Here is a 15,581-nt window from a genome sequence, read left to right on the forward strand (position 1 = left end):
CATGAAAAAATTAAAATAAATCTGGTCACATGTGATTTAGGTCATGTGGTGCAGCAGTTTTATTTTTTTCCTTTTGTTTTCTTCTCTCAATACAGCTCACAGTTCTCTTAAGAAATTTAATTGAAGCAATATTATAATTATGTTAATAATAATAATAATAATAATAATAATAATAATAATAATAATAATAATAATAATAATAATATAAAAATCACCCCACCCTCAACCACTGTACACAGTGACATAATGGATTTTCATTTTCAGGGACTCCTACAGCTATAAAACAATTCACTCCATTAAATTGACTCAGTTTAATCAAAAAGTGGAACATTGCCTATCTGCTAACATTAACAACCTTAGATTTTAAACCTCTTTTGATTGTATCTCTGGGGAAAAAACTAGATCATAGATTCAGTGTGCAATATACATACTTACACGCCCACATACTTATCTACACAACAGGAACTGATCTAGAGGGATTAACTTTTAAATAAACATATAAAGACATAATTTCACCTATTCCTGGTTTCCAACATGCTCCGTTCAAAAGGCCCAGTAGGAATACAACAGTGCAACCTGACTTTTTGTTGTCAGAACTGTTTTTTTACAAATGGAAAAAAGAGAGAAGGAAGAGGCGGTTTATTTATATATAAATACACATTTAGTGTACTTGAAAAAGTGTATGGGATTTATATTGTTTTTTGCCTTTGCTGTCAAGATTAAATAAATTAATAGTTCAGTATTTGTTTTACCCTCGCTGAGAGCAGATCTAATCTTTAAAAACACATGCAGATGTGACTGGCAGGCTGGATGGCTAGGCTATTGTAAAGCATGCTCAAAGGCAAGAGGTGACTCTGCCCACGGGAGAGGAGGCTGGGTGACAGTGCAATTTCTTTGTCTGGGGCCCTTTGTGATAGCTAATGAACAATGCCATTTATTTTCATTTCCTCGCTGTTGATTGCACTCACAGATTTTTAGCAACAGCAGCAGACACAGGGCAGGTGGCTGGTGGAATGTCTTTCAGTTCAGTTTTTCTCCGGTGGAGGTTCAACTACCCCCTCCCCCTCAACACCCAAAACACACACACACCAGCAGCTACAGCAATTATCCAACTGAGAAGTAAAAGAAATCAGGGAATAAAAGTTTGGTGGTTCTCAGGGTTTCATAAACCGAGAAGCACAGCCGTGTTCCATGGTGCAATATACAGTGATTAACTTTTGTGCGTGTGTCAGTGTGTGTGTATAGAAGTGAGGTTTTGATGTTACCTTTTGTTGTTTTACACAGTTTACACAAGAATAATTAACCTGATCCAAAAACAAATAAGTTCTGAAATACCTCAAATGTGTCTCCTGATGTCCTAAACTACCACAAATGCACAGGTTCGACAGTTTTGCGTTAACCTCTGAGATATAGGAGGCAGAGCTGGCAAGCTATTCACGTGGATGTTAATGAAATGCCAGGGTAACTACAGTACACCGGACTCAAGAGGCTTGTTGCTGTTGGCTTTATAACAAATGTGTCTTTGAGATTTTTACACTTAGCTTCTGGTGCACAGGACCCATTCCATGCTTTTTCTGGACCAGTTGTTTGAAATTCATTTCGAGTGGTGCATGTGTGGAGTTAATATGTTTTTTTTTGTTAAACTATAAACATGGTTTAATGATCCAGCAACACATAGAAATCTTGGGCCTAGACGTTCCACTAACATAACAATTTAATAAAAGCCCGAGGAATTACTTCTTCCATCAGCAGGTTACACCAGGGAGGAGGTCTCATGCAGCAGTTTTATTTTGGTATTACGGCCACTTCTGACATTGTCAAATACATCAGCAGCTTAGAATTTGGACAGCCACCCCTCCTCCAAAACACATTCACTTGTACATAATCCAGCTTTATCAACTGGTCTATATAGCTGGACAGACTGTAAAAATATATACAGATGTTCAAATGAGCTACAGGTGCTCGTGATCATAACTGTATTTACTCTAGAGTTTTGTTCTCAATATTCAGGAACAATAACTTAAATACCTTTTAGTCTTTGCGAGACACTATATGTTAAACTTTCTATTTGACTGCTGCGTGGTTCATCCTTTAAAGCGAACCATCTTGATCCATGCAACCCTTACTTCTTGTAGGCAAACTTCTGAAGCAGACTACCAGGAACAGAAGTTGCTGTTGGAAGGTGGAAGGAGGAGGAAGAGGAAGGAGCAAGGAGGTGGCAGTGAATGAGGTTGTGTGTAGGGGGGGTGCTGCCTGCATGAAGAATACATATCGATAAGCTGTTCAAATGCATGAGCTCCTATGTGTAACAGCAGCACGGCCGTCGTGTTGTGTTGTAGAGGCAGGGGCGTGGCGTGGGCGGGGCGCGGACGAATATGGCCGGTGTGGGCGTGGCAAGCGGCGCGCTGGGCGGGGCCCCGGCTCTCCACATGTTTCCCTTATTCATGATGGTGAAGCCGAAGCGGCGGCAGCAGCGGAGCGGCACTGCAAAACTACAATCCGTGACCGTCGGGTGGGACACTCGCACTCTTGATTGGATCTGCATTAGCATTTTATTTATTTATTTACTTCACTGGTGCAAATGAGGTAAAGCAGTTTTTAAAACAGTTGGCGCGCGTACAGACCGGTCACTTAAAAACAAGAAGCTCAAGAAAAACAACACACAGCCACACAAACTTGCCTGTGATTTTATATGAAAAAGCAACAGAACAGAAACAGGCAAACTTAACTGAAAAGCGGAGGGCAGCGTTACTCCACACAGACACGGGGCGAGGAGGGGCGGATTGATGCTGACGGACCCCCCTGTCCACCAGCCCTGCACCGGACAGCGGTCAGCCTGTATCCGCGGACAGCGTCCAGTCTTTATTATCGCCGGGCGGCTGTGGATGCACGGCCTGGGCACGGCGGCAGCGGCGCTCCGGCATCGGCCAGCACAGTGACCGACCCGTCTCCATCCCCCCCAAACTAGAAACAAGAGCGGAAGAAGAGGAGTCTCACCGCGGCACACTTTTCCTCCCCTGGTTGTACCTCGTTTCTTTCTCTCTCCCCTCCTCCCCTCCACCGTCCCGGGTTAGGTAGAGCTGCTGGCTTTTTTGTTGCGTCTGCAAACTCCGCACAGTTACTGTAGCCGCCGCCGCTACACGCGTGGATGTAAGAGAGCGACAATAGCGATTAAAGCGAGCCGGCGTTTGTGTGCGATTGATCCCGATCCATCGCACGGTTCTGGGCGCCCTTTCTTCATCTAAAGGCATCATGGATGTAAGGTTTTATCCGTCCGCCGGTGGGAACCCCATTCCCGGAGAGCCGGCGAACCTGGATTTCTCCCACTGCCTGGGTTACTACAACTACAACAAGGTGAACTGCTCTCTTTCCTTTGTTGCCTTTTCTGAGAACAACCCCCTAACTGATTTGTCACAAACTGCCTGTAAAGTATATTGGTGTGAAAATGCAAACAGACGACCTCTAAACAATCAATGATCAATGATGATTATAATAATAATAATAATAATATCATCATTATTAGTGTGCACCTAAACGTGTTTTGAGAGTTGATCAATGGTCTGTGTAAAGTAATTTTGAATATATAATAATGGTATTACTTTCGTTTTGTTTACTGGTTTATTTAAGTATGCCATGTATATATGTATATATTTCTGAAACGAATCCCCTGCAAAGTGGTGCAGGTGGAAACCGGTTCAGTGTGAATCCTGGTTAGAGAGCCCTGCAAAGGAGATGCATTTGCGTGTTCATTATCTCTCCCAGGTCCACATGCTCTGCTTGGGTTTGAGGGGTTCACGTCTGCCTGAAATGCCCCGACAGCCTTGCTCCTGTCCTGTGTGTTGACTGTGTGAGTGGTTGTCATTGCAAGAATCGTTGGCTGCTTAATTATCCTGCTAAAAACCAAAGGGATAAACTTGGTATGATCTGTGGAGGCTAACTTCAGGTGTGACGGTACGACTTCTGGTGAACTTTAGATCTTCTTTTGGGTTTGTCTGTTCTTGAGGGCAGTACGTGGTTTTATGGGTTCACAGTAGTAGGGCACATTTTGCGATCGCCTAATGCATTGCTGATTTTGCTGGTAAAACTTGTGTGTTCAGTAGTTCCTCCATGTGTCCCGTTTCCTTTATCCTGTTACACACTCCTGCGCTCTTGTGCGTAAAAGAAAAAAAAAAAAGCACAACCCCAGAACGAAACAAGAACATCTTGCACCTTTTTTCCTGTTTCTTCAAAGGACGCAACATCCAACAGTTGGGGAGATCCGTGAACAAAGAGCTGTCAATTGTGTGCTGTTCAAATAGGAAGACAATGGCCGATAGATTGGAAACCAGAAGCAGGGGGTGGGGGGTTGTGAAATTGAGAAGTATTCATGTAGATCGGGTTATGTCTGTGTGGATAGCTGTGCGTTTCTGATCGGGACTTCATCGCATCGGTTTTCATCTCTTCCCTTAGCATCATCTCCGTGAGTCGTCCTGAAGTGTGAAGTGAAGAAGTTTCCTGCTTTATTTTCCAATGAACGCATGGGCTTGTGCGCTGTGGTAGACCAGACTATTTGGACAGGTTGCCTGCTTTTCATTCATTAACAGGACAGATTGTTTTTCTTCGAACATTTTCAAGGATGCGTGGCATTCTCTCTTGGCCCAAGTGTGTTTATGAACAAGTCAATCAAGAGAGTTGGAATTGGAAAAAAAACCCAACCACTCTAGTGGAGTGGGAAGCGAGAATGGTGTAGCATACTGATGCATGTAGGTAAATACAGGGCACTGCAGATCACTGTGTGTATATATTTTCAGGAGGGTGGGGGACCCCAAACTCCCCCCCCCACACACACACACATGGATAAAAGCAATCAACAATATGCTCTGCCATGATTTAAGCAGTGCCCCCATAGTAAACCAGAGCTGCAGAACAAAGTAACACAAGATCAAGTAAAATGACCACCCCACAATTACATTTTATTCCATAAATAAATAAGAGTTAACTGGACCACTGAGTGAAATATACATGTTTTGTAATGGTACTACTTCTTTCTAGTAGCACCATGCACTACCAAATAAGTTACACTGGACTGTACTTTAATAATAATTGAGAATGGGTCATGGTTGAGTGCTTGAAAAATGCTTAGTAAGCATGTAGTAAGGTTATTTGCTTCCTAATGAACACTATTAATGCCACCCAGTCACCACTATGCAGTTCATAGGTGAGCTTTTCAGAATCAAGCACTGAGGGCTTTTATATGTTTGTGCCAATATTAGGTAATAAAGCAGGTTCCTAGAGCATATACAAGGTTCAATATATAGGTTATTATGCAACGGGTAGCCTATATGTTTTGGCAGTTACTGATTGTAGTTTTCAGTGGTATGATGCCAGTAAAATGGATGAACATAATTATTTCTTTCTAGGTAATGATGCATAAAAGGAAACGTACAAATAATATTATTCGCTATTTCTATGATCTAAGAATCTCTAAGAAACGCACCCACGTGATGTGCATTTATAATTAGCTTTGCCTGGGTTTGTCTTAGGAAGTTAATAACAACATTTAGTGAACAATATTTTCCAAGTAATGAGTAAAACTTTCACCTCCTGATAATAGTCATGGCAATCAGAGAAGGGCAAACATGACCAGATTCTGGATCTGGTCAAATGGAAGGTCTCATAATTAGATGAAGGCCTTGTCAAGCTGGTGTCTAGCTCTCAACATGCATGCTCGTCGGCTTGAGAATATTTTAAATACATTTGAGAGAAACAAATTATTACATCAGACAACAGCCAACCTCACTGGATGAACTTTTTTTCACGGTCAGTTTAGTTTCTCAGTACTCGTCCATGTTTGTTATGGGCCAGTGGTTGTCAGCATTTTTATTTCAATTTAGATGAAGGAAGCAACACCACAACATGTTTCAGCCCATCACACAAAGTTACTTCAGCCTAAGGTTTCCCCATGAAGTGCCTGGCTGCAAAGCAATCGGAGACTGTGGACATTCTAGGAGATGTGTTAGAAGTTAAGATTGTGTTTTGTGATAGTAAAGAAGAACAATCACATGGATGCAGAGGGGCCTTATTCCTTGATTCTAGATATGACAATGAGCAGCCCTAAGACGGTGTTCTCCTGTCCACGTATGGCTACACTAACCAACCAATGCGTCTGTGTGGATTCTCCTTAGTTTGATCCTGAAGATAAAGTAAAGTATCAAGTGTAAAGAGAAGCAGAACCCGTACGGACTGAACCTGCGTGCTGATCTTATGACCGCCAGGAAGCACTTGACTCTTTCTCTGTAGCCTTGCATTGCTGTTCTGATGCAAAGGGAGTGTGAATAATATATATCTTCCTGATGGTTGGGTGTAATTCTAAGATGCTCACCAAACTGTTTGTGGTGCTGTAGCTTAGGATTACAAGATGCACCTCAAAACCGGTTTGGGGGAAGGTTTAGAGCATGTTATCTATTTAAGGAGTGGTAGGCACAGGGAAGAAGCAGCCTTGTGGTCTTCCAGGAGGTAGATCCTTGTGATCCTGTAGGACATGATTGGATGATGTAGGTGATTCAGTTTGGGAATGGGAATTAAAAGATTATCTGGGTGTGTTTTAGGTGGCCAGTTCATAATGTAGGTCCCTAACTCCCTTGCTATGCATCTGATCGTGGAATGGTTCTTTGTAAAATTTCCCTCAGACCTAACAGCCTCTGTTAGTTTTACAATTTGTGACTTGGTTTTGGACAACCTGGGTGTACATCAAATCAATATGAGTAATTGATTTGCTTTATTCTGTATATCTGCAAAACTAAATTAAACTAAACAATCAAGCAAAGCAGGGTATCATAGTTCTTGACAAAAAGCAATAAGCATTGATTTCTGCTTTGGTCAGTCCTTGAAGAATAGAGAAATGTCACTTTCAGTAGTTTTTCATGTATTTAAAATCACATAATTTATTGATATATAATTTTTACAAAGATGACACCAGTCTAACAGTAATTTCTATTTTTTGTTACAAGTGGAAAATGCATATTTAAGAATTGTGAACTCCATATCAAATTACTTGTCTGATTAGGACATTGTATCTTCAAGGCCCTGTTGCAGATTTTCCCTTGTGTCTATTTGCGTTTCACGTGCTCTGAATTAATACTGAGCTGTGGAATTCAGTTGTATATCAGTGCTGTGCCAGCTCCTGCATTTCATTGTGCAGGTAATGCCAAATTACCCAGGAACTAATGCTTTGTTTTGAAAAGTTTCTGCACAATCAGGAGGCTTGTGAAGCCTGTTGAATTTGTTTTTGTATATTAAAGGAGTTTGTGGTATCAAGTCAAAACTTTAACATCCTATACTAAAGAAAGAAAGAAAACGTACAATTTTAATGACACTAGAGACCAAAGGGCACTGCAGTACTTTAAAACAACTTGTTTTTTAATTCTACTGAATGATCCTGATGAACATTACATGTATTTTTGTCAAATCAAATAATTTGTCGTGTGTCTGTATGTGTGTGTGTATATATGTGTGTATGTGTGTGTATATATATATATATATATATATATATATATATATATATATATATATATATATTACACACCGATCAGCCATAACATTATGACCACTGACAGGTGAAGAGAATAACACTTATGATATTGTTATCATGGCACCTGTCAGTGGGTGGGGTATATTAGGCAGCAAGTGAACATTTTGTCCTCAAAGTTGATGTGTTAGAAGCAGGAAAAATGGGCAAGCGTAAGGATCTGAGCGACTTTGACACGGGCCAGATTGTGATGGCTACACGACTGGGTCAGAGCATCTCCAAAACTGCAGCTCTTGTGGGGTGTTCCCGGTCTGCAGTGGTCAGTACCTATCAAAAGTGGTCCAAGGAAGGAAAAGCGGTGAACCGGCAACAGGGTCATGGGTGGCCAAGGCCCATTGATGCACGTGGGGAGCGAAGGCTGGCCCGTGTGGTCCGATCCAACAGACGAGCTACTGTAGCTCAAATTGCTGAAAAAATTAATGCTGGTTCTGATCGAAGTGTGTTCTGACACCTAGTGCATCGCAGTTTGTTGCGTATGGGGCTGCGTAGCCGCAGACCAGTCAGGTTGCCCATGCTGACCCGTCCACTGCCGAAAGCACCTACAACGGGCACATGAGCATCAGAACAGGACCACGGAGCAATGGAAGAAGGTGGCCTGGTCTGATGAATCACGATTGTTGGCTTGGCCTCCAAATTCCCCAGATCTCAATCCAATCGAGCATCTGTGGGATGTGCTGGACAAACAAGTCCGATCCATGGAGGCCCCACCTCGCAACTTACAGGATTTAAAGGATCTGCTGCTAACGTCTTGGTACCAGATACCACAGCACACCGTCAGAGGTCTAGTGGAGTCCATGCCTCGACGGGTCAGGGCTGCTTTGGCAGCAAAAGGGGGACCTACACAATATTAGACAGGTGGTCATAATGTTATGGCTGATCGGTGTGTGTGTATATGTATATGTATATGTATGTATGTGTTTGTGTGTGTGTGTTTATATATATATATATATATATATATATATATATATATATATATATATATATATATATATATATATATATATAATGCCTTTATAACATCAACATTTCAATTTTCTGCTGTATGAGTGGTTTTGGGGCAATTACATGTGATCTAGCTTATACTTCTAGAAAAGCCAACATGAAATCCAGTAATCTAATACAGCCGATAAAACAGGGCATTTTTCTCAGACATGACATGTTAGAGTTTAATAAAGTACCATAAAGACTGTTATGATTTAAAACACTCCTCAAGCTTCTTATGTGGTATTTTTGTAGAAGTAAGATGCACCTATTTTTTCAGTTTTTTAATATTTAATCTGGATGGTGTTGAGGTGTATGACAGATTTGCTGCTGCAGCGTGTACCTTTTAATAAAGTCCTTTGATAAAAGTTTGAACACGGGGGAAATTCCTCCAGATAATTCCAACAGGCTTTTTTGAGTTCATGATTGGTTGGTACTTTAAAATGATGTGTGGAGTTTAGCATTACATTTAATTTATAGGGGATAATGTCTGTGATTTTAATTTTATTGCAGGCTGTAAGGCTTGTATAGGAAACACATGTGGTATTAGTCATTGAATCTTACAAGAAAAAAAAAAGAAATCGTGTTTTAAAATGTTTAATGAATACATGTGTATCTACTTTGGAAGTGATGTCATTTTTAAAGCTGGGTTATAACACACACACACACACACACACACACACACAGTTTAATATCTCAAAACTGATTTCAGCTCCAGAGGTCTTGATGGATTTCTGTGGTCTGAGTTTCAGAAGCTGTGTTTGTAAATTAGTTTCCTAAGTGGAATTAACAACTACATTAACACCCTCTTATTTTGCTGTGTAAATACTGAATTAGTTTGAATGTAAAATATACATGTGCAATGAGCTCTCCATCACAGTCTCTATTTTATGTATCGGCTTCTGGGAAGTTTCAAACATTTGTTTGTTTGTCAAGTATATAACAAGGTTCTGCAGCTACCACAAATGCCAAATACCAGTTCTTAATATGCTTTGTTAGCAGGAAAGATCTGTGCAGATTGTGCAGGAAGCTGTGTGGAAAATGCCACTTTCTTTTATCCTTGATTGGATTGAATAGGTTTAATAATATATCCAACTATAACTGGAAGGACATCTGGTTGATATTGTAGAAATTGCATTAAAGAGGATAGATTTGGGCCTGGATTACATCAAAATTCAGCAACCCGGCAATTGCATATTACAATTATAAACTGCATGGTGATTTTTTGTGCCAGAGGCTTCTTGTTTCTGTTGAATGTTATACTCCCATCACATAGTGGAATTGAAATTAGCCATTGGCAAGTGGGTCAAAGTTTTGATTCAATCTGTGCCTATGTTTCCATGAATGTGTACAGAAGCATAGCAGTTAGTTAATTTATTGACGGAATCCTTTTAACTGTCACACCATCATGTCAATTTTATTGCACGCTTTCCTGCAAAGGTTAAGTATAGTTTTTAAATAATTATTTTAAGATAATGTTTAAGATATCTGGACAAACGTGCAACATTGGTAGAATGGAATTAAGTAAAATATATATATTTGTATGTTTTTGGAGTATTCATTAAAAAAAAAAAAAGTGATAAAGGATGGCTTATTTAAAATCTCTGAGAATAGCTCATTGCTAGGCATTTCGAGAGCTCTGCTAAGGTAACTTGATACACAGTATGTAGACCGTAAAAAAAAAAAAAAAAGTTTTTTTTCTTCACACTGCATGGGACATTACAGTCCTGTTCCTTTCTCCATTATCAACTCTGTTAAAAGTTCCTTAAACGACATCTCCACACGCTCTCACATGCAAAAGAAGAAAAACTGTGACTTTGGCCATTCATGTACTTTATGGAGATCCCTGTCTTTGGACCGTAAGAAAAAGCTGGGTACAGAGGGCTTAATGACCCCAGCCCCCCTGCAACAAAAACAAAGACACACAAAGAAATCCCAGAGATACTGAATTACATCCCCTGCCCCCCACCCCCGTGGCTGCACTCAGCGGCAGTAATGAAAAGGTTAAGAACATCACAACCACAGTGCTCAACATTTCAGCGTGCACAGACTTTTTATTTCATTGTGCAAAAACACATTCTGAAAATACTGTGGAGGCGTCGTCTTTGGCCTGGCGATTCAAAAGCACAATGAAATGCGGGACTGAGACGATTCAAACAGCACTTAATTATGTTTATGCATGGTCGATTTTTTTAATAGTTATTTATTTGTGTAGTTATCTAACGATCTATCTTTTTATGTACCTAATTGAAGCCTGCTTGTAGCAAGTGCATTAATTAAAAAACAAAAGTGTTCTGGTTTATTTTGAATCACAGTAAGTAACAGAATGGTCAGGAGCTTTGAAAGAGACCTGTATCATATTAGGCTGCCTTGAAAATTTCAAATTCTGCCCTCTTTTTAGTTGCTGTGAAGCATCTTGGCTAGCTAACATGTAGTCAAAACACAATTATTGTAATGCTATTATTGCTTTCATTAATGTTTGAACTGTTGATAGCTTTGGTAACCGGAAGCTCCCATGATGCTCTGTGGTTCGCACTGTAACGGTTGCCATGGAAGCTGTGATTCAATTCAAGAATGAGTGAAGGTTCCTGTCTTTCTTTGTGAGGAAAAAGACGCGCGCGCGCGCACACTTTTTTTTGTGCCTCTGAGCCAGATGAATGGTTTAATCTCCATCGTATATGGTGTAGAACTCGGTTACACTGAGATGATTCGATATTTGCATTCTCTTTTGTATCCTTATGTTTATTTAGTTATATTACAGTTCAGATAACTGAAGGAGTTGTTCATCTGCAGATTGCTGTTGATTTCATTGCTTTAAGTGCTCTGGCCTCAGTACAACATGTGAAAACTTTCTCTGGTGACAATGATCTACTGTGCTCTATAGTCACTGTAATAAGCTGACCTTGCACCATATTGTTCTGATCAACAATGTCAACATGCAACAACAGTATGCGCAGTGTAAAAATAAAGTAGTCCTTTATGCAGCCTGTAGTAATTTATCTTCCAGATGAACTCGGCTATAATATGATTTTCCTGTCGGTATGAAAGAATCATTGTTTGGCAGCTGGACCAGAGTTTTACTGTAATCTCACATGTGATATTCTTTGTGTAATGAAAATATTCCCACCCCCCCCCATCTTCTGAGGCTACAGTGGCTTAAACAATATTCAATTTTTATTTCTTTTTTTCCTAGCTTGAAATATGTTGTGGCACACTGAAAACACATTTTTTCTGAAAGCTCTTGGTCGCAGTCCTGTAGTGTCGTGTTACTTGCAAAGAGAAATTTAGAGTATCAAATAAGTATTAGACTTTTTTTTTATTGAACCTGTGTGCACCATTTAAGATAGGTTAGCTTTCTGTGCGATCAGCCACTTGGAAGCCCTGTGCATGTTTAAAACCTTGCTGACATGGGCTGTTTCTTTGAAGTCAGTCTTTATGAGGAGACTGATCAATCAAAATATTTCTCATCTATAGACATTGTAAAATCATTACAAAACATTAACCCCTGGTGGCTGCTCACCTAAATGAAGCAATATGTGCAAGTCATGTTAAGAAAAATAAATAAATAAATGAAGGACTACTTAAAAAGTGAGAAAATCCTATAATGGCAGATATATTAAGGGCCAATAACAATGTTTCGGCCGCAGTCACTGGTTATGAGCGTGCCTGTAATGAGTGATTGTGTTGAACATGTCTGTCATTCTGGTGAAACATACATTTATAGTTATATTGTTCAAGCCATATACCTCTGCATGTGGCCTTGGCTACAGGAGTGTTGGCTTCAGTCATGTGTACGAGCACTTGTGCAGTGTGATAGTTTTAACTTTCTCAATGACACTTTTAGCCATGTCAGAGACCTGAAAATTACCAAGCAGTCATGCCGTTTTGAACCCTGTGCAGTTTCATTCCTGGGCTTTGAGGTTTAATTGTACCGCTGTGTTAGACTCACAGATACTGCTGAGCATTAGTGTTTGTAAGACTGTAATCCTTAGTTAAAAGACATTATACAAAGCTGTCCGTATCCAGAGTTTCACTGTTGAAGCCATGACATTCAACGGTTCTGATGATTTTGAAAAACATTCTGAATGCTTTACATTGTTTATTTTCTGTGCTAGACCTTGAGCATTAGCCTAGTTAAAAAAAACGATGTTCTCTATAAAGTGTTGATGTATTAAGTGGTTTAAAGTTACAAAAAGCATGTCAAATGTTTTACTGTACTATAATTTTAATTTACTGTACCATTTTAAAAACATACTCTAATAATATCTTTGATGTAATTTGTTGATGCATTGTACTTTTAGAAAATTCTTTGAGAGTCAAGATGGCAATTAGTATAGAATAGACCTATATCCATAAGTACCCTTGGTTTCTAATTGCTTCTTAATTACTAATTTCCAGTCTCCATTCTAGAATTTCTGAAATTATAACTGTAATTATTACAGACCTATAAAACATCATTAAAAATTATAATGACTCTTCAAATTAAGGTGATTACACATGATTATACTATTTTCCACACGGTTACAATTAACACTCTGGTAAAGAAGAAAATAATGAGTGATAATTACAGCTTAAAATTATGTGCTATGCCACAGTGATACTACAGTAACCTAGTATTTATTTTTTAAAGACGCATCTTCTTGTATCCATTTTGTTTTCACCCTAAATGTTATTCCGGCAACCCCAATGAACGTAGGTAGTAAAAGGTAAATTAAGTTTATTTTGGCCTAGACTAGCTTGATATTGATGTACTGCAAATAAGACTAAAAAGACACTTTGAAATCTCCCTCAATATTCTAGTTATTCATTTGAATTTTACCTCACGGATATTTGTGCTAGAAATGTAAAATAAATGGCTTGTTTGTTATGGCTGTTTCAACTTCTGTGGAGTGTCTATGAAAGTGTGGAACGGTGTATCTGTATGTGTCAGGTCAATGTCTTTTGCTAGATTTATTTTTTGACTGTGATAAGCTGTTTCAATCTGGCTTTGGCTCTGTATATCACTGACAGGATCAACTTCACTGACTTATTACAGAAGAAAATTCCCTGTGCCCTAGAAACGGGTTGTACTCTGAATTAAGCAGTTTTCAAAGGACAAGTCAATCATTTCTGGATGGGTGATTTAATAAGTGTTGTGTCCTACAAAATGGTTAGCCTTACAGTTAAGACATGCACATTTTTTTCCAGCAGTGCTGCTGTTTAATAGCCACTGGATGCAGTGCATTGAATACACTGGGAATAATATTGGTTTCTAAAAGGCTTTAGGAAACTGCCAATGTTGGTTGTTCTTTGCAATATTTCAAACTCTGGGAGAAACTGTTTGTCATAATCATAATTTGTCATTTTATTTCATATGCTGTTTTGAACATGTGTATAAAGTAGGCAGCATAAAGGGCTTGAATCAGATTGGCTTCCAGGTCAGTCTGTGGTTTATATGATTTGTTGTGATAGTACGACAGTTAAGACATTGTGTGATATTCCAAGCAGCACTTGGTGCTCATAGTTAAGTCTTTGCTTTAGAATGCTTTACCCAGCAGAGTAAACTTACAGGAACTGCTGAATTGATCCTGAAATAATTTCTATCACTACAATTTAACACAGGTGGAGGCCACTTGGTGTGTGATGTTGAAGACAATTTCTAACGCCTGAGCTAATTTAGGATTAAGGGTGGTGGACACTTATCCAACCAAGCTATTTCAGTTTTTATTTTCATTTACTTTTCAACAAATCTGTAGATTTTTTTTTCATTTGGAAGTTGTGGGGTAGGATGTGTAGATTAAATAAAACAAGCTGAAAACCATCTTACTGCATTTTTATTCCTGAGCTATAAGACAACAAAACGTGAGAATCTGTAAAGGCGGTGTACAATATGTTTGTATTTTCCCCTTGACTGGCATTCAGGAGTACAAAATATTTAAGTCAATGATAGAATAATTTAATAGGGAAAAAATGGTAATTATAGAGTGTGTACCTTAAAAAAGGGTCAACATTTTACTAGTCTTTTTAAATCAAAGCCTTACTCAGTGCATTGTGCTGGCCCTCTATTCAGTGTCGTCAGGAGAGTGGTTTATTGGAGCCCGGGAATGACCTAGAGGTACTGTAACACTTGCCTTTTATTGTCAAATAGAACAATTCTATTGAAATTCTTCCTTTGCAACAATCGACCTTCTTTGAAGGGCAGAACAACAACGTAATTTGCTTTGTAATGCCTGTGGAACCAGGGCTGTGACAAGCACATCTTCTAATAAATCTTTCATATCATTGGACTGTTTCCTTCCTGTTTGTTTATAAGAAAGATTGGGGGGCAAATGCTCACAATCAGTGTCTGACTAATAGGAAATACTTTTTTATTATTATTATTTGTGTTATTGTGTTTATTGATCTTATTATTTTTCTTGTAGTTCAATCACATTAGAAGGCAGGGGAAAGTGATGGGGCACAGAATGCATCAGTGATTTAGTTATTGCTTGATAATGTTATCACTGCAGTTTTTTCCCCAGCTGATCTTTACCCATTTCCTATTGCATACTGGTTGTGATTTGTTTTATGTTTTGTGTTCTAGTTTATTTTTTAGCCCTGTACCTTTGGTCTTATTTGTCTTATTTCTTTAAAGCCTCCTTTCTTCGAAGAGCTGTGTTGTACAGCAAAATATCTTCCGTTTAATTAACCTCAAAAGCATTTTTAGTGCTCACTGTTTTGGAATGTAACTAAGAAGTAAAGCTCAGAAACTCAGATTTGTATAAGTTTGGAAGAATACATCTTTTAAACCATAACCCAGGGATATATCACCATATTATCCACCTTGCAGTAATAGCCAGAAGAAAAACAAAACAAAAAAGCAATTACCTGTAGAAATGGAAAATGTGACTTGTACAGTTTACTGTTTACATAAGCCTGCTGGAACTGCTTACTGGAGCACCTATATGTACAAATCAAAACTGTACAAGATGTTCCCTGCCTGGAGAGTCCAGCCCTTTGTATTTCCTTAGCCTTCCCATGTTCTCTTTATCTGCCAGGGAATGAGATGTTTAGC

At 39.1% G+C, this 15,581-nt stretch overlaps 1 protein-coding gene across 1 annotated transcript in view; it reads left to right on the top strand.

Moving 5' to 3' along the window:
* Positions 1–2,439: 2,439 nt before the first annotated feature.
* Positions 2,440–15,581, top strand: part of tox3 (TOX high mobility group box family member 3) — a 52,923-nt gene continuing 39,781 nt past the window's right edge. The window contains exon 1 of the mRNA XM_066713442.1: positions 2,440–3,354. Within this exon, the coding sequence (XP_066569539.1) occupies positions 3,253–3,354 (102 nt within the window). The 5' untranslated portion in view covers positions 2,440–3,252. The remainder of the gene's footprint in view (positions 3,355–15,581) is intronic.

The sequence above is a fragment of the Amia ocellicauda genome, chromosome 9 (assembly GCF_036373705.1).
Source record: "Amia ocellicauda isolate fAmiCal2 chromosome 9, fAmiCal2.hap1, whole genome shotgun sequence".
NCBI lineage: Eukaryota > Metazoa > Chordata > Actinopteri > Amiiformes > Amiidae > Amia > Amia ocellicauda.